The 22,930-nt window shown below is 33.8% G+C and overlaps 2 protein-coding genes across 2 annotated transcripts; both read left to right on the plus strand.

The window, feature by feature from the left end:
* The first annotated feature begins 5,730 nt into the window (after nucleotides 1-5,730).
* On the plus strand, nucleotides 5,731-11,141 carry LOC122593890 (ubiquitin-activating enzyme E1 1-like). The gene is made up of 6 exons (XM_043766342.1): nucleotides 5,731-5,866; nucleotides 5,940-6,157; nucleotides 6,712-7,506; nucleotides 7,853-8,712; nucleotides 9,211-9,607; nucleotides 10,548-11,141. Exons 1-6 carry the CDS (start codon nucleotides 5,740-5,742, stop codon nucleotides 11,139-11,141), a joined length of 2,991 nt encoding a protein of 996 aa, XP_043622277.1. The 5' UTR covers nucleotides 5,731-5,739.
* Nucleotides 11,142-18,696: 7,555 nt separating this feature from the next.
* LOC122590583 (TIR-only protein-like) lies at nucleotides 18,697-19,475 on the plus strand. The gene is made up of 2 exons (XM_043762777.1): nucleotides 18,697-19,154; nucleotides 19,269-19,475. The coding sequence occupies exons 1-2, from the start codon at nucleotides 18,715-18,717 to the stop codon at nucleotides 19,372-19,374; spliced, it is 546 nt and encodes a 181-aa protein (XP_043618712.1). The 5' UTR covers nucleotides 18,697-18,714; the 3' UTR covers nucleotides 19,375-19,475.
* Nucleotides 19,476-22,930: the final 3,455 nt, after the last annotated feature.

Below are 22,930 nucleotides of genomic sequence, written 5' to 3' on the forward strand. Positions count from 1 at the left end.
TACGTGGCATCTCCATACATTTTTTACAATATATTTATTTTATAACCTTTATTTATTCTCAAAATAATCTATTTTATTTTATTAAATAATATTATTTATTAAAATATATGCAACTTTAAAGACTATATCAAATTTTAGAAATTATTTGAATATATTATTAGATTATATATGACCAATCAATTTTGTTGTTTCTCTCTTTTTTTTTTTCTTTCTTTTCTTTTTGCCGAAACTTTAACTAAAGTTGGTCGTTATTCTAATAACAAAACGAAGTCTATTATATAATAAAAAGCAAAAACTATAATGATTTTCTCTTATTTATTTTATTGTTTTTTTTTACTTATTCGTATTGTATTTATGTGTATTTTATATGACTAAATTTATGTGTATTTTATATGACTAAATTTTTGTCATGTTTGGTTTTTTACTTTGTATATATTATTACGTTTGATGAATAGATAACATGCTACATTATCGATTTACGTTTGATTTGTTGTAGTGTTAATCTATAAGGTGAATACATTTTTACGCGATTTATGGCTACCCAAATGGTGTTGTTGATGATATCAAAATATCTTAGGTTAAATGTTCTTAGAAGGGATGTGCAATCACTATAGTAGGTTAAGTGACTGTGCTATCGACATGTCCGAAAAAACAAAGGGTAACCAGAGTGATACATGAATTAACCATGAACTATAACATAATCAATTTTTACATAATAAACCTATAGAATAGTTATTTACTAATGTATAAAATAATCTTTTTAGCTAGTCGCGCATCGCGCGGAATAAAATACCTAGTTCTATATATATGTGTGTTTATATAAGATGTATTTTATTTTGATCTTATAATAAATTATAAATGGGTTATGAATTCATAAACGTAATTTCACCGCAATACCTTAAGAAATGCCTTCAATATCTCCTCTAAACACTTGGTATTTGCTACTGATCTTTCTGGTTTTGGGTCTATTAGTTTCCTTAGATTGTTCAGAAAGGATTTGGGTATCAAGTATAATAACAGTTATCGGGTATAGGTTTCGGATATAATAACAGGTATCAGAATTTGGACACTGATAGGATCTTCGTCTCTGTTCTTTTAGGAGTACATGCCTCGATCAAATGAATCATGATTCACTGATTGTACCTTATTATTTTCAGATAATATCTATAACTACATTATAATTTACAAATAATTATCTATCAACTGCTATACAAAGATTATATTATACCTAATTGTTTGAAAATTAGCCATCTTATATATTTACACCATATAAACTTATCTCTTAAAAAATCTATCGTACATTCTTTATATCAATTACCTTTAAACAACAGTGATACCGCCACCATCATCACACAGCTGAATTGCAAAAGCACAGCTCTTAGTATCAATTGGCTTTTCTTACAATGTTCAAAAAAAAATCGATGAAAATTTTACTCTAATCCTGTTGAGATTAGAAAGAATTTCACAGCCCTATAAACAAAAAGGAATTTTCAAATTTTTGGTAACTACCAGAAACTCAATTTCTCCCCATAAATCACTTACTATACATAACACCATCCAATCAAATGAAGTGCTAAAATTTTTAATAAAACCAAGTAAAAAAAATACAAATTCATATGAAAGAACATACCAAAATTTCATTTAAAAATATAGAAACCCTAAACTTTTTTATTCTTTCCGAAAAGAGATGTAATGTTTTCCAAAAAACTTAAGCTACATATATAAAAAAAACTTGAGAACAAAAAGAGAAAAGATCATATTATTGGATTAAACATGTCAAAATCATCTGGAAAAATAATCATCATCTCCATTACTCTCAGCAACAAATAACTAAATTAAATTAATGAAATTTTAAAGCTGAAAAAACTGGATCAAATCATATCTTATCCATATATAAAAATCTCATTTGATTGAATCCCTCTTCAACAAAAAAAGAACTTATTGAATAAGTGCCGGGAATAAGCAATGCTAAACCTAATTATTTCGATTTTAGCAAATATACCCAACAAAATAAGATTTATATATAAATAGTTTCAGACCACATATAAACAAGCTGCAAGTGAGAAAGCTCGTAGATTTATTTATGAAATCGGATCATGTCCGGTGGTGACTGAAATTATCATTTATGCTTTCGTTGATACGGCCACCGGGAACCGGCGAATCTCAAAAGCAATTACACATGCTTAAAAAATTAATTGAAATTTGAAAAGCTTACAAAAAACAACATAGATTGGTGAGGCGATTGAACTCCGATGAAGCATGACTGCAAAGGGTTTGGTTTTTTATATATAACTAGTATTTTTACCCGGGCGTTGCCCCGGGAGAAAAACATAACTCTGCTAATAAAAGTTACAAAAACATTAAGCCGAAAAACAAAATTTGCGTGACAAAAGTTAAGAAAATAAAAGTTGTGGTTCAAAGTAAAGAATATGAAACTTTGGTAATAAAATTTAGAAATCAAAAGTTATATCGTAAAAGAAAATAAAAGAAAACTTTAAGAGCAAAGTTTAAAAACAAAGTTATATGAAAAAAAATACAAAAGTTAATAAACTTTATACCTAAAAACAAAGTTTGTATGTTGAAAGTTTAAAAAGCAAGAGCTATGTGACGAAAGGTAAAAAAAAAAATTGGTAGAAAGTTTAAAAAGTAAAAGTTATGTAGTAAAAAAAAATAAAAAATAAGGGTCGTTAAGTCCGTCACCTAACAGTCGTTAGGTTTGTTACCTAACCGTCGTTAAGTCCGTTAATTATGTTGGATGCTTTAAGGGCTTGTATCTTATGCTAAAGGGGGAGTACTTTTAGCTACAGTAAAAAAAAGAAAATAAAGGGTCGTTAAGTCCGTCATCTAACATTCGTTAAATCTGTCACCTGACGGTCGTTAAGTTAGTTAATTTTGTTGGATGCTTTAAAGGGTAGTACCTTATGCTAAAGGGGGAGTACTTTTAGCTACAGTAACTCCCCCTCACAAAGCAAAGTTGCTTTTTAGTAGTATTATATAATTGGAGGGTTAGGATAGGATGACAAACCCTAATTTAGTTTTTCCATACCTTGTTGGCTATTGCTTTAACGCCTCGATTGAGGGACTTGGACTTGGTTTGATTGGGCCATAACTTCTCAAAAGATTATTTTGGCCCACTCCCTACGCACTATAGTACTTAGCCATGCCCATCCAAATCGGTTTGAACGGACCCGGTTCGACCAAAACCAAAATCAGAGTTCGGTCAAAACTGATTTGACCAAAACGGTTCGGTTCCTAAGCCAAACCGGTGGTTCGAGACCGGTTCGGGGTTTCTAGGGTCCAATCGGTTTCAAACTGATTCGGTCCGAGATACCGTTTTCACTTAGTTTCAAGTGTTTTTTGTGAGATAACTAGGAGAGTTGGAGTTTTTTGTGTTAATTCACTAGATATTATTATTTGGAAAGTAACTTGGGTCCTAATCTCGAGTCATTAGCATTCATGTGGTCGAAAAACAATTTACGTAGTTAAAAAGTGACTTTTTAGCATTTTTAGTGAATTTTAGTGAGTTTTCACTTGACTTTAATTGTTTTTTGTGAAATAACTTGGAGTTTTTTTGGGTTAATTCACTGGATATTATCATTTGGGAGGTACCTTGGGTCATAGTCTCGAGTCATTAGCAATCACGCAATCGAAAAACGATTTACGTAGTTAAAACTAATAGGTTCGGTTTTTCGTATCAGTTTGGATCCGAAGCGCAAAGAAACTTTCTTTTATATCTATATAATTATTAAAACAGTAGGAAATCGAACGATTCTAGAGCCTCTAAAAATTCAAACCTATTTTATAAATTTGCCATATAGGATTTAACCTTACATGGCATCTTCATATTTTTTTAGCATTATTTATCTATCTTATATGTATATATCCCATAAAAAATATTAAATAAAGATATATATAGAATTTATAAAATCATATCGTATATAAAATAATCTTAAACAAAAATAAAGACGTGCTATATATTTGAGATATTATAGCTACTTACTTTTTGAATATTTGTAATAATTAGTATTATTAGCGAAACAGATATATTCTATCTTATTTATATATATCCCCAAAAATTATTAAATAAATATATATATAAAGTTTATTAAATAAAATTAAAGACTATATCTTTGAGAAATTATAACTACCTACTTTTTAAAAAATTGTAATAATTAGTATTATTAATGAAAAAAATATATGTTTGTTATGCTTCAATTCATATGAAGAATAAGACTATTATTTATAACTGGTCAAATTTTAAGATTTGATATAACAATTTAAGATTTGATATAATTTAAGCAAAATATACATAACAATTTAAGATTTGATATAATTTCTACATCTTTAACAAATAATTAGTATATATAAGATTTGATATAATTATTATAATTAAATGGTCCGGTTTGGTTTTTCCGGATTATATAGTATCTAAAACCAAAACCAAACCATACAAATGGTTTAGGAAAAAAAACAAACCGACGGTTAAAAATTTTAGTTTCAAACCGACCAATTCATCCACTTACCTCGGTTCAAATGGTTTAGCCGGTTTGGACCATACCGTGCACATCCCTAGTTTTAAGGATCCAAAAGGGCCAGAGAGATATTCAAAAAATGTGAAGATAGGTAGTTGAACGTTTAAAATCAATATTACATGGTTTAAGAGAGAGAGTCCGTAGTGATGATTTAATTGGTGGAACTTTTGTTTGTACAAATTTATTTATAAAAAGTTGAAAAAATATAAATATTTATTTTGGCCCATTTCGCACTCACTAAGCCACCTAGGAGCGAGGGTACACTTTCAGTTCTTTCCATCGGGAAAAAATTGGCAAGTCGGTTCCATTGCAAACCCTCCTAGTCCTTTTGCTAATTCATGAACCCCTCCTACCTTAAAATAGTTATTGAAGTTTTTAAATAGATAAACAAATAAAAGAAAAAGGAAATATATAAATATATTAATAAATACGAGCATGGTACCCGAGCGATACGACGGCAGTGGTGGGGAAAGAGGTCTAGTGACGTCGGTGATGGTACCATTGGTGGTGTTGGTTGATGTAATTGTGATAGTAAATTTTTTTAAAAGATAAGAGTCTAAATTGATTTATTAAGGGCAAATTTGGTATTTTATAAAAACTATTTTCATGGCGGGTGTTTATTATGGGTAATTTTGTAATTATGTATGTAACTATTTCTAAAAGCGAGAACGGTACCCGCGCATTGCGACGGTGATGGTGGCGTGTTAATGTAATGACGACAGTGGCGGTGATGGGGTGATCAACTTGACGGGCTTCGTCATCAGATTTAAAAATTCGTCGAAGTATATCGAATGGTTATGAAAGACCTAGAATCACCAGACGAAACGAAAAACCTTCTTCTAGTAAGCATTCTTGTAGATTATATATATACGATTTTCAATTTTTTATTAAGTTGAATCAAATATATAATATAAATAATAATGCTTGTAGATTTAATTCAAGAAGAAATCTAGGGATTTATTTTAAAGTAATATACGTTGTTTGATTGCAAAAAACATGTTATTGATTGTTTTGAATTGATCCTATTTGTTTCCGTGTTGTTGCAGGTTTAATTTAATATATATCGGATATGTTCCCTAAAATAAGACATGTTGATGACATTAATAATAATAATTATTCCCACAAGAAGCCATGCCTCCATAGCTGTTTTTCATCCACAAAGTCTGCGGAGGAGTGGGGATATGCGAAGAATGCATTGGATGATAGTATGCAGGTTGATATTGATGAGGACCTACACAGCAGACAACTTCTGGTTTATGGACGTGAGACAATGAGACACCTTTTCGCTTCTAATGTCCTGATTTCCGGCTTACAAGGACTTGGTGCAGAGATAGGTATCCTGGTTACCCTCCTTTTTTTTTTTATTTCCCTTATTTTATTTTACTTATTCAGTGTTATTGTTTGCAGCAAAAAGTCTTATACTTGCTGGTGTCAAGTCTGTGACTTTGCATGATGAAGGCTCAGTGGAGCTCTGGGATTTGTCCAGTAATTTTACTTTCTCAGAAAACGATCTTGGCAAGAACAGAGCTTTTGCATCCCTCCCCAAGCTGCAAGAGCTCAACCCTGCTGTCCTCGTCTCTGTTTTTCCTTCTAAGTTGACCAAAGAACAACTTTGTAATTTTCAGGTACCCCTTACTTAATGCTTTCTTAGTGTTTGTATTCACTCTATTCGGTCGAAAAGTAAAAGTATGAGTTAGTGGTAGAATTTTCCAGTGGTTACATACATGTTTTTTTTCTCTTTGAACTCATTAGAAAAATGATTGCAAGTTTTTTTTTTTTTTTTTCTAATATATACCTACGTTATCATTTGTTTATAAAGGATCACTCAAGTTATGTTATTGTCCACTCTTAAGTCATTCGGTTATCTATTTAATGACCGATTGCTTATCAAGTCGATTTGATGACACGGATAACGTGTTACATACATGATTTTGCACAGGTAGATTATTTATCTATATCCATTGATATGTACGTTAAGTGATTTGAACTATAAAGCTTAAAGGTTAATAATGATGAATTTTATTATAACTTAAAGTCAAAGAATAAAAAGTATGTTAGGGGTAGAAATTCTCAATGGTTACTTAGTAGAATTAGGTTGATAGAAGCTTATATGGCATTACTTTAATCGCATAGCTATTTGTTTTGCATCATGATAATTTACCGTTCTATAATGTTTCAGGCTGTAGTCTTTACCAATATCGACTTGAAAACAGCTATCGAGTTTGATGATTACTGCCACAACCATCAACCTCCTATTGCTTTCATCAAGACCGAAGTCAGGGGACTTTTTGGTAACGTTTTCTGTGATTTTGGCCCTGAGTTCGTTGTAGCTGATGTTGATGGCGAGGAACCACATACTGGCTTCGTTGCATCTATTAGCAATGGTTACCCCGCTCTTGCAACGTGTGTTAATGCCGAAAGGTTGGAGTTCCAAGATGGTGATCTTGTCAAGTTTTCTGAAATCCGCGGGATGGCAGAACTTAATGATGGAAAACCAAGAAAGGTCAAAAGCTGTGGGCCTTACTCGTTTCATCTTGAAGAAGACACCACCAGTTTTGGCACATATGCTAAAGGTGGTATAGTGACCGAGGTCAAACAGTCAAAGGTCCTGAATTTCAAGCCCTTAAGAGATGCACTTGAAGCTCCAGGCGAGTTTCTGTTGAGTGACTTCTCTAAGTTTGACCGCCCTCCTCTTTTGCATCTAGCCTTCCAAGCACTTGATAATTTCATTACTGATTTTGGGCGGTTTCCGGTTTCTGGCTCAGAAAGTGATGCACACAAGTTCATTTCTATAGCCACCACCATGAATGAGAGCTCAGGAGATGGAAAGTTGGATGATCTTAATCCAAAACTTTTACGAGTTTTTGCTTATGGGGCGCGAGCTGTGCTTAATCCCATGGCTGCCATGTTTGGTGGCATAGTTGGTCAAGAGGTTCTCAAGGCATGCTCTGGAAAGTTCCATCCACTTTTCCAGGTCTGTCTGTACACATTACTTGCGCATCTAAAAGTTTGTGTTCTTTTGTAGCTCCTTTGTGTCTTGCGTCTGCTTGTTGATTAATCTTCTATGGTCAACCCTGGAGGTGGCAAGATGGGCTGGGTGTATTGGAGTGAGTTGGGTTGGTCTGCCATTCACTCAGTTGTCTTTTCTAAAAGAAATTTTTTACACCCTGATAGTTACTGATAACTCTTTTTACACCCTCGTACACTCTAGCTTAAATCTAATCTGAACAATGTGAGATATAAACAGCCCAAAGCTCTAGTCTAGAATCTGTTTTCAGATCTTGAGTTGGTCTCTGATGATTTCAATTATGATTGTACAGTTCTTTTACTTTGACTCGATTGAGTCACTTCCCACTGAACCGGTGGAACCAAGCGAGTATACGCCTTTGAACAGTCGTTATGATGCCCAAATTTCAGTATTTGGAGCTAAATTCCAGAAGAAATTGGAAAGCATCAAGTCTTTTGTTGTAGGATCCGGCTCTTTGGGTTGTGAATTTTTGAAAAATTTAGCCTTGATGGGTGTTTCATGTGGCACTCAAGGGAAATTGACAGTCACTGACAACGATGTCATCGAGAAAAGTAATCTCAGCCAACAATTTTTATTTCGTGACCGGAATATTGGGCATGCAAAATCCAGTGTTGCCGCCTCTGCAGCTGCATTGATCAACCCTAATTTTCAGATCGAAGCATTGCAGAATCGTGTGGGTGCACAGACCGAAAACATCTTTGATGACGCCTTCTGGGAGAATTTAAATGTTGTCATTAATGCAGTAGACAATATTGACGCGAGGCTTTATGTTGACAGCAGATGCTTATATTTTCAAAAGCCGCTTATAGAGTCTGGTACACATGGTGCTAAATGCAACACTCAAATGGTTATTCCACACTTGACTGAAAGCTATGGGGCCTCTGTGGACCCACCAGAGAATCAAGTACCCACGTGGGTTGTGCACTCGTTCCCATATAAGATTGACCACTGTCTAATCTGGGCGAAGTCAGAATTCGAACTGCAACTTGAGAAAACGCCAGCAGAAGTCAACGCCTGTCTCTTGAATCCTGGTGTATATGCATCAATGAGGAATACTGCTCAGGCTCGTGATAAATTACAACGGGTTTTCGAGTGTCTTGACAAGGAAAAATGTGAAACATTTCTAGATTGCATCAGTTGGGCACGCCTAAGGTAATACCTTTTTTCTTCTTTTTCTTGCAGTATGTAACCTAAATTCATAGATTTTTGTTTGAGATTGCAACTTCAGGTGATTCTGTGAATGATTTGATTTGGGTTCGTCTCTTATAGGTCATATAAGAAAAAAAAAACTGAAAGGGGGAATGGGTCAAACCGGGTTAAGTTGCCTCAAGGGTATTTGAAATGCATACAACCTACCAAATCGTGTTATTCAAACATTTCTTTGATTATCACAACATACTGTTTTCTATTAATGAACATTTCTTCGATTATCACAACATACTGTTTTCTATTAATGAACACGTTAGTAATTATATATATATAATTATAGAAAGCTGAAAGAAAGTGTTTTCGAGTCAACCCAACCCGGCTTGTGACCTTAGCAAATTTCATGACCAGTCGATGCTGCAATCTTATCACTCCCACTATGTATCCAAATTTTGTTCAAATCATATAATGCCATTGCTCTTCTGTATATTATAAACTTGTTAGGTTTGAGGATTACTTCTCCAATTGTGTGAAAGACTTGATATTTACATACCCAGAAGACAGCGTGGGTGATACTGGAACTCCAATTTGGACAGCACCAAAGCGTTTCCCATGCTCTCTCGAGTTCTCTGTATCTGATTCGAGCCATCTAAGTTTTGTTATGGCTGGCTCTATACTTCGTGCACAAACATTTGGCATCTCTGTTCCGGATTGGGCTAAAAATCCTAAGAAATTGGCTGAGGCTGTTGATCAGGTGTCTATCCCTGATTTCCATCCAATGCAAGGTGTTGGAAATATGATTAATGATGGTGCAGTGATTGAGGAATTAATCGAGAAGATAAAACAGCGGAGAATGTTTCTTCCATCTGGATATACCATGATGCCTATTGAGTTTGAGATGGTTTCCACTTTCACTTACCCATTTGCATGTGTGTGTGTGTGTGTGAGAGAGAGAGAGAGAGAGAGTTGTTGGCACAAAGGGTGGGTTGGGTAACAATTCTTAACAGGCCTATGTTAAATCAAACAAGATTAGCCGTATCACAGTTGTCCAAAATGGCAGTCGTAAATTTTACAGTTTTATAATTTTATAAACACATATTCCTTTGCATGGCGCAGTCTACGATACTATCTGGGTGAAAAATGGTTTAAAGAGAAACTAGGCTGTATTAGTTAAAGAGTAAAGGGCTAAGTGCGCAAGAATGCAGTTAACTAATCCTGAAAAGTTATTGTGTGCACGAACTCTAGGTTGACTTTATTGTATTCAGGAAACTTGTTCATCAGTCCCATAGTAAACAAAAGTTACCGGTAAGAAGTTAGCCGGTCACCACTTTCACGTTGATTGCTTACGTGACATGCACACAATAACTTTTTGGGATTAGTTTATGCACACAATAAAAAAAATACTATATGAAAATAAACAAGTTTTATGTGAAGTAACCGGTCCCACATCCGTTTTATGTTCACAATAAACATAATTTCAAGTTTTTTGAATACAATAAACCCGACCTAGAGTTCATGCACACATTAACTTTTGGTGATTAGTTGACTGCATTCCGGCGCACTTAGCCCTACATAAATCCCTGTGTGTATAAAATTTTTTGGACAAACAATCAAAGGGGTCTGACATAATCAATAAAAACTAATTGTCATACTGTATTCGCATAAAATGTAGGCAGTTCTACGTGTTAAAGATACAACATATACCCGAATAGACCCTATTTAGAGTAAATGGGTTGACATTGTTGTGTATAATATTTATGCGCACCTGTGATGTTAAAATTTTGTTTGGAATGTGATGCATGCATAAATTTTCACTTTTTCATACATATCAATGTTTATAGGCTGATGACACAAATTACCATATGGATTTCATTGTTGGACTTGCAAACATGAGAGCAAGGAATTATGGAATCGTGGAAGTTGACAAGTTGAAAGCCAAGTTTATAGCTGGAAGAATTATCCCTGCAATTGCTACCTCGAAAGAAATGGCCACTGGTCTAGCGTGTCTCGAGCTATACAAGGTCATTGACGGGGGACACAGAGTGCAAGACTATCGTAATACTTTTGCCAATCTGGCACTCCCTTTTTTTTCCCTGGCAGAGCCGGTCCTACCTAAAGTCATTAAGCACCGGGACATGAAGTGGACAGAGTGGGACAGGTGGACTATCGAGGGCAACCCTACATTGAGGGAACTTATCAAATGGCTTGCAGATAAGGGACTTGATGCTTATTCCATTTCTTTTGGAAGGTGGATGTTGTACATGAGTATGAATCCTGATCACGAACCTCGAATGGATAGGAAGATGGTGGATTTGGCCCAGGATGCATCTAAAATAGAGATTCCACCCTGTCGTCGCCATTTGGATTTGATTGTCGCTTGTGAAGATGAAGAGAGCAATGATATTGATATCCCCTGTTTATCTGTGTACTTCTAACTGCCAATGATTGATATCATTGGGCATGCATTTCACCCTATCTAGTACTATGAATGTAAATTATAATAATTTCCGTAATGTGTTAGACTGGTTAGTAGTAAATTGACAAAACTGATTTTGATGCAATCTGCTGCTGTAAATATTTAATTTTTGCTGCAAATGCTTTATTTTTATATTTCTGTCCTGTTTTGCTGTAAGTAATTTAAGTAATGTTTTCTGTTTTGCTGCAACTAGTTTGACACTTTATTTATATATATCTTTTTGGCGAACTAGGTATACTCATTTTTATGCAAGTTTATCTCTACATATTCTACGAGTATAATACTTGTATAGTAATATGTATTCAGTTGAGGCCTTCAGTTGCTGCTAGCACGCTACTGCAGCAAAATGTTTGCAAGGACAGGACACTTCCAACGGCTAGTTATCTCTTCGGATGTAATGCTCAGTAGATGAAGCCAATGGTTCATTACTTCCATTTTCATAAATCCTTGTTATCACATCTGATGTAATCCTTGTATTAAGATGGTTGCAGTCGAACCTTCATATGAGCTTGTTCTTAGAATTAGGCCTGAAATGGGTGGGTTTGGCCAACAGTTCAAAACTATGACACGTTTAATAATCTGGTAGCTTATAATAGAAAGTTATACACAAACTTATATGGCCTACAGTTGTTTCTAAGTTGATATCGGATGGTGCTGATGATCTAGTGCACGCGGAAGGATCATCTTTCTTGCATCTCAAAGGAATCGATTCTTGGGAAGGGCATTGTGAGCAAATGTATGGGTTTTTACCATGCTCAGAAAATTCTTTAGGGCATTTCTTCCTCATTAAAGTTTACGAGTACCTGTTGTATCATGGAGAATGCTATGTTTCTTCGGGAGGTAAGCGGATTTTCAAGATTCTTGGTCCTGTTGTCTTTGGTGCAAGTGCTTTTCAGGTCCTTGGTTTTCTTCCCGAATCCTTAATACTACTCGGTATGCCCCTTTGTTCTTATAGATTGTCTCTATGACTTCTATTTTTTCTTATAGGCCTTCATACTTAAGATGAAAGAATTTGACTTTGATGGCGACACAAAAGTAACTGTGGATGAGTTCACCGATGGATTCACAAAGTCTCAGTTAGTTCTTGGAAGGACTTATATCAGGTAGCTATCTTATTATAAATTTCTCAACATCTTATTTAGCTTAAAATCGCATTAGTGGTTGACATTTTCAAGCACTTAGAAACGTTTATTGAACTTTGTAATACATCAGTTGTTGCTTAAGCCAGACTAATATCTAAATCTGAAAAATGATAAGGCTTCTTCGAGTGTATTGGATACATATGTTCTGTATATATCGTGAGAGTTTCTTGGCACATCTGTTTTTCAGATTGTTCAACTATGGGTTCAAACCAAAAAGAAAGAACAAGACATGATGAAAGTCCTAGTATCTGAAATTGTTGAGCATGCAAAAAACTCACCTACTGGGAGGTTTTTATAAAGAAGACGGAACGCCAAATGTATCTGCCATAAGAAGGTAAAGACAGTAGAACTAGTTAATATTTGATTTTGTGAAAAATAAGTCAAAATTTGGTTAACTAGTTGATATATATTAAAAACATAATTAGATTGTTTAAGAGCTTAGATGTCAACAATGATAGTGCCATATCATTATCCGAATTGAAAACCTTATGATGGACATCGATTTTGGGGAAACACCATGGAATGTGGATGAAGCAACATCTCACATCATGGAAGATCTAGACAAAAGTGGAGATAAACAGATCGACGAGAAGGAATTCATTGATGGATTTAAAGATTTGCAAAACAAGTCCAATGAACAACTGACCATCCCCGAGACACCTAAGCCTGAAGATGTATATCAGGTAATTAAGCTAACAAACTACAAATACTATAAAAAGTTGGTTAAAAGTAAACTTACCTTGATGATTATGCAGAAACCGTGGGAGAAATGGGCAGACGATGATGTGGATAAATCTGTATGGGCATGGACACAAGCTATAATGTTATTGGTGCTTGGTATAGCTAAGTGTGCAGAAGGTCTCTAACTCGGCAACCATACCATCATTTTTTGTATCATTTGTGTTAGTTCCCTTGGCCACAAATGTTAGAGCAACTGTCTCTGCAAGTCAAAGGAAAGAAAGAACTACTTCGCTGACTTTCTCTGAGGTTCGTTCATTAGAAAAAAAAACAAAAACAAAAAAAAACAACTTATATCATTAGCTAGATTAGTGTGTGCAGTCATTGCATTTTATTTATGAAGGCAATACACAAAGATTAATCTTATAAAAATCTCCATAACTTTTTATGGATTTTTCATATAGACATCTGATAACTGACATGTGAAGTAATCTTCAATGTTATTTTCATTTGTACATCTGATAGTTGACATTCCGGTCCAACTAAATCTGTGCTTTTTTAATTTGCATATATGAATATTAACATATTTGAATAACTTTTCCTGCTCTTTTCTTATGTGCATTAGATAAACATAACGTTTTTTGCCAAACGAAATTTTTTGTTTTCTTTTCTTAAGTACGTGCACTCCCATTAGTTTTACAAAACTTCGTAACAAACATACCTCAAACACCATCCATTCCAAAATTAATATGTAAAATTTTTTTGGTTAAAATAGTTATTAACGGATTTAGATTGTGAGAAATGATTAGGAAAATAGTCACAGCATGTGAAAATATATTTTAGTTTAAACACGTCTCTTAGGGTGGACGGAGTGGGTAGGGGAGGGGACCAGTACCGGACCTGTACCAGTTGGCACACCGTGCCGACCCTCCGGTACCGGTGGGGTGGGGAGCCATTTGGGCACAGTGGTGCCGGTAGCCATGCCTCCTTATTCGACCGTTGGGATTAATAAAAATAAAATAAAAAAAACATGGCCCCCACATCTAACATCTCTTCTTTCTCTCATTTTCTTTCTTCTTTTCTTCTTTCACTTTCTCAGAACCTCCATTTTATTTTTTTTTGATTTCCTTTCAAACAATACAAAACACACACATACATATATTATATATACACATATAATTTATCAAACAACAATTATGAATCTTTTCTTCAACAATCCTATATTTTCGGAACACGGCCCAACACCCCCAAATATGCCATCGGATTCGAGTTCATCCGACGAGACGACACGGTATATTAATCTATTCACAATGACGCATTATGCGATTCAACAAGATGTCCGTGATACTGCCTCCTCTTCAAGAAAGTATACAAAAAAGACGATCCTATTGAGTCTCACAACCGTCTTTTTCGAGATTACTTTGCCGATGAACCGAAATTTGATGAGACTTTTTTTAGACAACGGTTTCGTATGAGTAGACGGTTGTTTGTGAAGATAGCTTCAGATTTGGAAAACAATTTTAGTTTTTTTCAAAGGAAGATCGACGCTCGTGGTAAATGGGGGTTTTCGGCTTTACAGAGATGCACATCTGCAGTTCGCCAGTTAGGATATGGTAGTAATTCCGACAGTTTAGATGATTACTTAAATATGTCGGAAAGATCGTCGAGTGACACCCTTAATGCTTTTTGTGACAGAGTCATTCGATTATACCGGCATGAATATTTGCGTCGGCCAACGCGTACCGATACGCAACACATTCTTGATCATCATGCGTCTTATCATGGTTTCCCCGGCATGGTAGGTATATATTTACTTATATATATATATATATATATATATTATGTAGTTTAGTTAATAATGTGTATATATATATTACATAGTTTAGTTAATAATGTGTACATATATATTACATAGTTTAGTTAATAATGTGTATATATATATTACATAGTTTAGTTAATAATGTGTATGTATATATTACATTGTTTAGTTAATATTTTCGGTTTAATAAATGTGTTTATAGGGAGTCTTGATTGTACACATTGGGCTTGGGATAATTGTCCAGTAGCTTGGCCTGGCCAGCACACGCGAGGTGACCATCACGGGCCGACGATATCGCTTGAAGCAGTTGCGTCACAGGATTGTTGGATTTGGCACGCATACTTTGGTGTTGCCGGTTCAAACAACGACATTAATGTGTTGAACCAATCTCCTTTGTTCAATCCTTTTGAAGACGGCACAACACCGTTGGTTCCTTTCACTGTAAATGGAACTGAATATCAGTACCCGTATTATCTCGTGGATGGGATCTATCCAAGATATGCGATGTTTGTGAAAACGATTTCTCATCCAACCGGTGAGAAAAGGATTCGATATGCTAAGGCACAGGAGGCTGCAAGGAAAGATGTGGAGCGAGCTTTTGGTATTATAAAAAAAATGGAAAATACTTAGAGAACTGGCACGACAAATGGAAGAAACCCCCATCCGTAAGATCATGTATGCGTGTTGTATTCTTCACAACATGATTTTAAAAGACGAGGACCACGCTATAAGTCCTGATTACATTCCAGATCCCCCGGTTGCGCCACAGCCATCAGATGAACGACTGGCAGCGATACAGAACCCAAACGTTCACGAAGATCTTAAGATGGATCTCATTGACCATATTCATCACACATTCATCCCGGGCATCGATCGCTAGTTTATTTATGTATTGTGTTGTCGTTTCGTTTAATATTGTAGTTTGATGTTTTATTTTGTTGTTTGTTTTATTTTTAATATTGTATTAGTTTTAATCTATTAAATAAAATATTTTAGTTTTAAAAATAAATAGAATTTAAATTAAATAGAAAATGGTGGGGAGGGGAGGGGTGACGAGGTGCTTTTAGCATTAGGGAAGGGGAGGGGAGGAGAAGAAAAATCGGGGAAGGGCGGGGAGGAGTGGGCAAGCTCTCCCCCCACCCTTATGGTGGCAAGTGCTTTGTGCTTGCATGTATATGGATAGGTAAAGCAAACATTTTTTTTTCAAACGACAGAAAATATATGACAGTTCACAAGTTTCTTTAATTTTATATTAACAACTAATATAAGAGTATTTAAACAGTGAATACATGATCAAATTACACTTGACAAATAAGTACATAAAAATAAACACCTGTTTAGTTTTGACTCACAAAAACTTAACAATTTTACAACTTATGTAAACAGAAAAACACTTAGTAGTTTTAGTGGACACACACACGGGTTGCATTGTGTTGCTTTATATAGTAGAAGATGTATGACAAGGCAATCAAAAAAGCCTTTTTGGATTCCTAGTCATGGAACGAGTCATGTCTGATAGAATTTTCTTTAATCTGAATAAATAGGAAATGGTTCTTTTGTACAATGTCCCACAGAAAGCGCCGATTTGATTGTTTGTATAGTCGCACTAGAAAATGACTTGAGAGGGAATATATTTTTGTCAGATATTTGTTAACGATTTTCTTTCAGTAGTAGGGTTTACCCCACCAAACGGTAATTGGAGTGTATGTGAGGTTATGATTTTCGGCGGTGAACATGCATAACCTTCAGGGTAAATACCTCTTTATATAAGGGTTGGACCTTGGAATAGAAGCCATAGAGTTATGGTAAATCTATGCCTCCAATCTTTCAATATGTTAACAATCTTAATGAATTTGCATGATCTTTCTTTCCTTTGAATCAAAATTAGAACATTAAGTCCATTAGTTTGAGCAAACAAGTAATTCGTTTATTGGAATACAAGTGAAATTGAGACGAATGAGTTTTCATAAGATCTAATTGTATAACGAATCAAAAGTCACATAAAATTGGAAATCGGACCCTTTTTTCTATATTCATGATTATTGATTAAGCTGTTAGATATCTTAGTGTAACTATATTAATTTGACCAATATTGTAATAATAAAATATCATGTAAGTTTGCTGGTGCGGATTGCGTGCTTATTTGAGTTTATTATGACTTTAGGGAAGAAGCCCATTAGTAACAGATTCCGGGGGCAACACCCCATTTGCAGGGTCCAAAGGAGGTAGTCCGTGGCTGGGTTGAGATGTGTTAAGATTTTCACCACCGAAATCATTTCCGGAATTTAATTAAAATATTAATTTAGAGGGTGCAATTTGACAATAATATTGAAACCCGAACCACACCGCAAGCAATATCAGAATTTCCCAGGCATTTGGTTACATACTCTGGTTTGAAAATTCCTCTCAAAATACACACTTGTAAGTTTTCTGAATTGTATCTGGTAAATTCATTTGGAATGAATTACCAAATAGATTTGATCTGAAATTGTGTCATGTCTTTCAGATTAGAGATTCCAAATATTGTTTTTAATTTTCTGCAATTTCCCCTGATGAGCCAAGAAATTAAGGAGTCTGATGTGAACAACCTCTATATTAATGTTTAAAAGTATTTGGATAAACATTTAACGAGTGAGAATTATTTGCTTGTACAATATAAGAAAATGCTAGAGATATCACTCAGCAGCCCCGTGGGCCCGACACATACTTCAAGCCGGGATATATGAATACAAATTAAGTAAGGACACATATAGGCAGGCGGGTAGGATGTAAACTTAATTAATTGGGGTTACACTGGTTATAGTATCAAAGATTCAAGCTGGCCAGAAACTTTTTATTTGAATCGAAACAAACGGCCCGTTTTGAGAGCTTCCAGTTACACAGCTTTTCAGCCAACTCTTTTTAAGTTGATGTGTTTGACCTTCCTGATTGCATCCACATTAACAATAATTTAGACACAACATCAATTAAACTTTTTACAATAGCAAGTTTTTCAAGTGGTGAAAGATGGGAGATTGTCGGTTCACGAAATCCTCACCACAATTGTTACAGTACTATAAGTTAATATAATAAATAATAATAATGATGATTAATTTTATCATGTAATATCATTGTTTATCTTAAACAATAGTAGTAAGATTTAGACAAAAAGGTATAGTCGGGTATGAACGCAAAAGTGGTTTAAAAACGTCTTTGAAGGGTCTTTGGAAATTCAATTAATTCCATATGCATGAACTTATTTTATTATATTTATATAACTTGAATTGAAAAACATTCAAAGGATCCTTTGTCGGGTTGTCGGGTTTTTAATTCTTATATGCCTCAACATTGATCCATTCAACTATCCATTTTTTTTCTCTTTTTTAAAACTAGAATTATTAAGAATGCTTTTCATAAATTCAAAATAAATAGTACGACCATATATCCAAAGGATGTATATATGTTTATGTTTCCACCCATATGTATAATACATTATGCTATGTTATTTTTACTAGCTAAGTTTATATCATTCATGTTCATTGGACATATATATATAATCATACAAAATGTTGAGTTATCGATCAAAAATGACTAACCCACTTCAAAGTAATATAAGAATATAAAGAATTGACACTTTTACCAATATGGTCATAATGTTTACTTGTATCCTAATAAGTCCAATCTGAAACATATATTCTCAGTCAAATCGCACATACACATTATGACCATCATCTATAAATAGAAACCTTCACCACCTTAACTTATAATTGTATTTTATATCAAATCACACACAAAACATAAACACAAAAAGCTTTCAAAACTTCTATTAATTGCTTTCACTTTCCTTAAACAGTATATATATAACACGCACCATGCATCGTTCTTCAGCCATGCTAAACATCATCAAACGCCAAATGGCATTTCAAAGGATCCGGCCCACGGTTCATCCAGCATGTGACGTTTTCATAAACCATCGAGGGATAGACACGAAGAGATCAATGGCCTCGTTGCTCCATCTTCAACTTTCGATGTCAAGAATCCCTTCATTCCTTGACAACAAGAACATGAAACCGGGTGATAAGCTTTTTGACCATATCGATAATGCTATAATGGGATGCAAAATTGGCGTCGCGGTTTTTTCACCTCGTTATTGTGAATCATACTTTTGTCTTCACGAACTTGCTTTGATGATCGAGTCTGGCAAAAAAGTTATTCCTATATTTTGTGACGTGAAACCTTCTCAACTCAAGGTTTCAGATAACAAAATATGTACCGCGTCTGAGGCCAAAAGATTCCGTTATGCAATTGAAGAGGCTAAAAATACTGTAGGACTTGCATTTGACTCATCCAAAGGGTACTTATTTCTTACTCGTATAATATATGTCTCATTTTTTTGACTCTTTAATTATTAATTTGTACGCGCGTGTTGGAAAAACTAATTATAATGAATTGTGTGATTTTATTACAGGAATTGGTCGGATGTGGTAACGTATGCAACAGAATTGGTTAAAGAAAGCTTGATCGAGATCAACAATGAGGAAAAAGCAACTCGTCGCACTGAAATCTTGTCTTGAACATACATCCATCGGAACTTATAATATGATCAACATTATTTTATGAAGATTTGTTTGTTTGTTTTTTTTTTCTTATTTTTAACTACAATAATAAATAACTACTCTCCAAGGAGAGCATGAAAATTCATGTAAATTTGTTACAAAATATTCACATTCTTTTTGTTGTGCCATATATATATATATGCCTTAATTTGTTATATTTATGAATAAAAGTCAATTGATCATGATTTGCAGAGTCTATATATATTTGCAAACATTTATTTTAGAGATCTCGGATTTACATGATGTATACATATATAAAAGTACATGCAGTAACGTACAAATTGTTTCTACGAATGACAAATTATACTGGTATGTGCAAATCAAACATGATTTATAAAATCTGCTTGTTTGTGCACTGATTCTTGAGTTCTAATTCCAAAACATCAACCAGCGGTTGTTGTTCGATATATAGAAAATCTAGCTTGATACCATCTTGCTGACAGTTTGGGTATCTGATAAAATGTTTTGCGGTCACCATAGTGTAATCCATCTCACCTAGCTTGTAACCGCGCGAGTCCCTATCCGTAGTTGAGGCCTACCACACGAGCTCCATTCTGGTCATGCATTACTGATCCATCAATAGATGGGGTGGTACCCGTTATCAATGAAGCTTAAGGCCCGGCCACATGGGAAAAATTAAATGGAGGTATTTCACCTGTGTGTCAAAAAAGCCTTAAGAAAAGGTCATGATGAGTATTAATATGATACAGTAACAAGGTTCCCTCCTTAACCCTTTTTTTTTTTTTTCTTAGTCATGCATGACACTCGATCCCTTTTTGTTTCATGACCAATAACATTTATAGAGTCAAAACAAATTTGATTTAATAAAATATTAAAAACATAATCTTTCAAATTAATATTTTTTCTAGTGCAAGGTCAATTGAGTCAACGGATTTTCTATTTTGACTTGAGAAAGTAAAACCAAATTTGAAGGCAGAAAGTAAATTTGGTTGACTTAAAAGTAGAAAATGTACCAAATTAACTCACCTCATGGCTTTAGCTAATGATCGAATGCCCTACTAAATTCAGCGCGCCTGACATCGTTCTCAATCTCTTCAACTTGCACGTTTGGTGACCAATACCCCGAAATATTAACAGAAAATTTGATTACCGAGTGTATAAAATTAAGATATACTACTCCAGCAAGCAAATCCACGGGTTCATCAGAGACCGCACGCCATATACTGTACCCCCAGGGTTTCACTATACGAGGAGAGGACCAACAAACACTATACGGTCCAGGAGAGAATGCCAAACATTGAAAAAGAGAGAAAAGCGTCATCTCAAAAGCGACCAAGTTGTCAGACAAGAACCTTAACTAGAGGTCCCTGCAAATAGTCGGACAAGAAACATCAAGAGCTAAAACGAATGCGGCAAAGACATCTAATTAGCATGTTAACCCAAACTGCATAAAGCAGATCATAGTTTTGAAATGTCAAGGCACATACATGAACTCAAGGTATTCATATAACGTGAGGTATGAATTCGGAATTAATTGTTTGTACCTCCAACTTATATTCATGTAGTCAGAAAATGTAGTTGATGAATAAATATGCATTTCAAAATGGAACCTAGGCACCATCATATATATTCCTCACATTCATATATTTTAATATTTTTGTATTTTAAATAAAACCATGGGTCCCATGAATTTTATGATTAAAGAAACAAAATGTGAGGTGTTCCCTTAGATGGGGGACAACCCGATATGCACTTCCTATATATATATATATATATATATGGTGATAATATTTAAAACATCATTTTGATGCATTAAAAATCCATAAAACTAACATAGTGCATAACTAATTATCATTATTTAAGTGTTTAACAACACATTGATCCGTCAAAATCGAAAAAATTAACTTTTTTGTTGGATGCATCATTTTGATAAATATGCATCCAAGATGGATATTTTGATAATCCAAGATGGATATTTTGATAAACTTGCATACATGTGATCATAGCAATATTCGTGCACATGTGATCAAGAATCCAAATCTCCACATAATTGTATAACGGATGATAATCCATGCCTCCAAACAATTATAAACTTCAAAATTACACATAAGTTATTCAGAATACAAAAAAAACAATTTTCATGTAAAGAATAATCATTGGTTAAGCTTGATTTGAAAAATTCTCAAAGGTTCTCACAAAAAAAAAGTTTTCAAAATAACTTTACCCTATATATATATATATATATATATAAAGTCTGTTCTTATTTGATATATTGTCCTCTCTCTATATATATATATACATATCTCAATGTATAATTAACCAGAGGAGCGCTATTAAACAACAATTGAACTAAAAGATAGCGTTCAATAGTCATTTGATACTTAATAATTGTAACACCTTGACATCGAAAGCGGCGACGGAAGGTGATTGAAGATTGATGAGAGTGTGTAATGATTAGAGAGATCGAGGGAAAATGAGGTATATAATGGTTTTATATTTAAGTAGGGGTATTTTGGGAAGAAAAAAAAGTATTGAATTTTAAGAAATCAAATACTCTTTATTAAGGAGTGCATATATATATATATATATATATATAAACTAGATTAAACCCGCACGTTGTGCGGGACTAACTAATAACATAAGTAAAAAATACAATTACAGATAGTTACATTATAATTCATAATATTAAAATATGTCTGATTACGACTGATTCAAACAATAAAATTATAGTTTATGAATATATGATATACGTCAAATATGTTTTTTTTGAACGGCAAATATAATACACTACTAAATTACATCATTGTCAAGGATTGAACCTTGGTCTACACTTCAAAAGGCAAGACTCTCTACCACTCCACCTAAATGGTAATAACTACGTCAAATATGTAGTATAACTACATCAACAAACAAATTACAAACAAAACTATACAAACTTAGGTGTCATCAATAGAACATGAAGAGAGAAACATAAAAAAGAAAAAATGAATTAATTTAGTTGGTGCATCTCATATGACAAGTGAGTTTGTATAATTTTATTTGTAATTTGTTTGTCAATTTAGAATTTTCCATTTATAAATCATAAAAAATTGTATATCGTTGTGCAAAAGAAATCCATCCATTAAGTTTTAAGAAATATACATGAAATAAAATTAAAATTAAATTAGGAAAACAATGTTTAGCTGATTCTGAATATATATACTTACTATAACTTTAATATAGCATAATTATTATAAACATAAATAAAAAAATCTAGAAGAAATCCATCCATGAATTTAGCCGATATACATTAATATAACATAAGAAATCTATCCATCCATTCCATTAAGATATACTTTGCTTCCATTAAGATATATTTTGCCGTCTTATTTTATTTTTAACTTTTTTTTATTATTACTTAATTAATGATGATAATTAGGCTAAAGTATAATTTTTAAATTGTGTTTTAATGATGATTAGACTAAAGTGTAATTTTTTTAAAGTATGCTTAAAATTAGGAAATTTAATGTAAGTATGACACCTAGGTAAAAATCCCACATAACATGATTTCATA

This window comes from Erigeron canadensis, chromosome 3 (assembly GCF_010389155.1).
Source record: "Erigeron canadensis isolate Cc75 chromosome 3, C_canadensis_v1, whole genome shotgun sequence".
In the NCBI taxonomy this organism is placed as follows: domain Eukaryota; kingdom Viridiplantae; phylum Streptophyta; class Magnoliopsida; order Asterales; family Asteraceae; genus Erigeron; species Erigeron canadensis.

Excerpts from the sequence above, each read along its gene's own strand:
- LOC122593890 (XM_043766342.1), top strand. The coding sequence starts at position 5,740 with ATGCAGGTTGATATTGATGAGGACCTACACAGCAGACAACTTCTGGTT. Across the intron at positions 6,158-6,711 it reads AACAACTTTGTAATTTTCAG|GCTGTAGTCTTTACCAATAT; the intron begins GTACCCCTTACT and ends ATAATGTTTCAG. Across the intron at positions 8,713-9,210 it reads ATCAGTTGGGCACGCCTAAG|GTTTGAGGATTACTTCTCCA; the intron begins GTAATACCTTTT and ends TAAACTTGTTAG.
- LOC122590583 (XM_043762777.1), top strand. The coding sequence starts at position 18,715 with ATGGCATTTCAAAGGATCCGGCCCACGGTTCATCCAGCATGTGACGTT. Across the intron at positions 19,155-19,268 it reads GCATTTGACTCATCCAAAGG|GAATTGGTCGGATGTGGTAA; the intron begins GTACTTATTTCT and ends ATTTTATTACAG.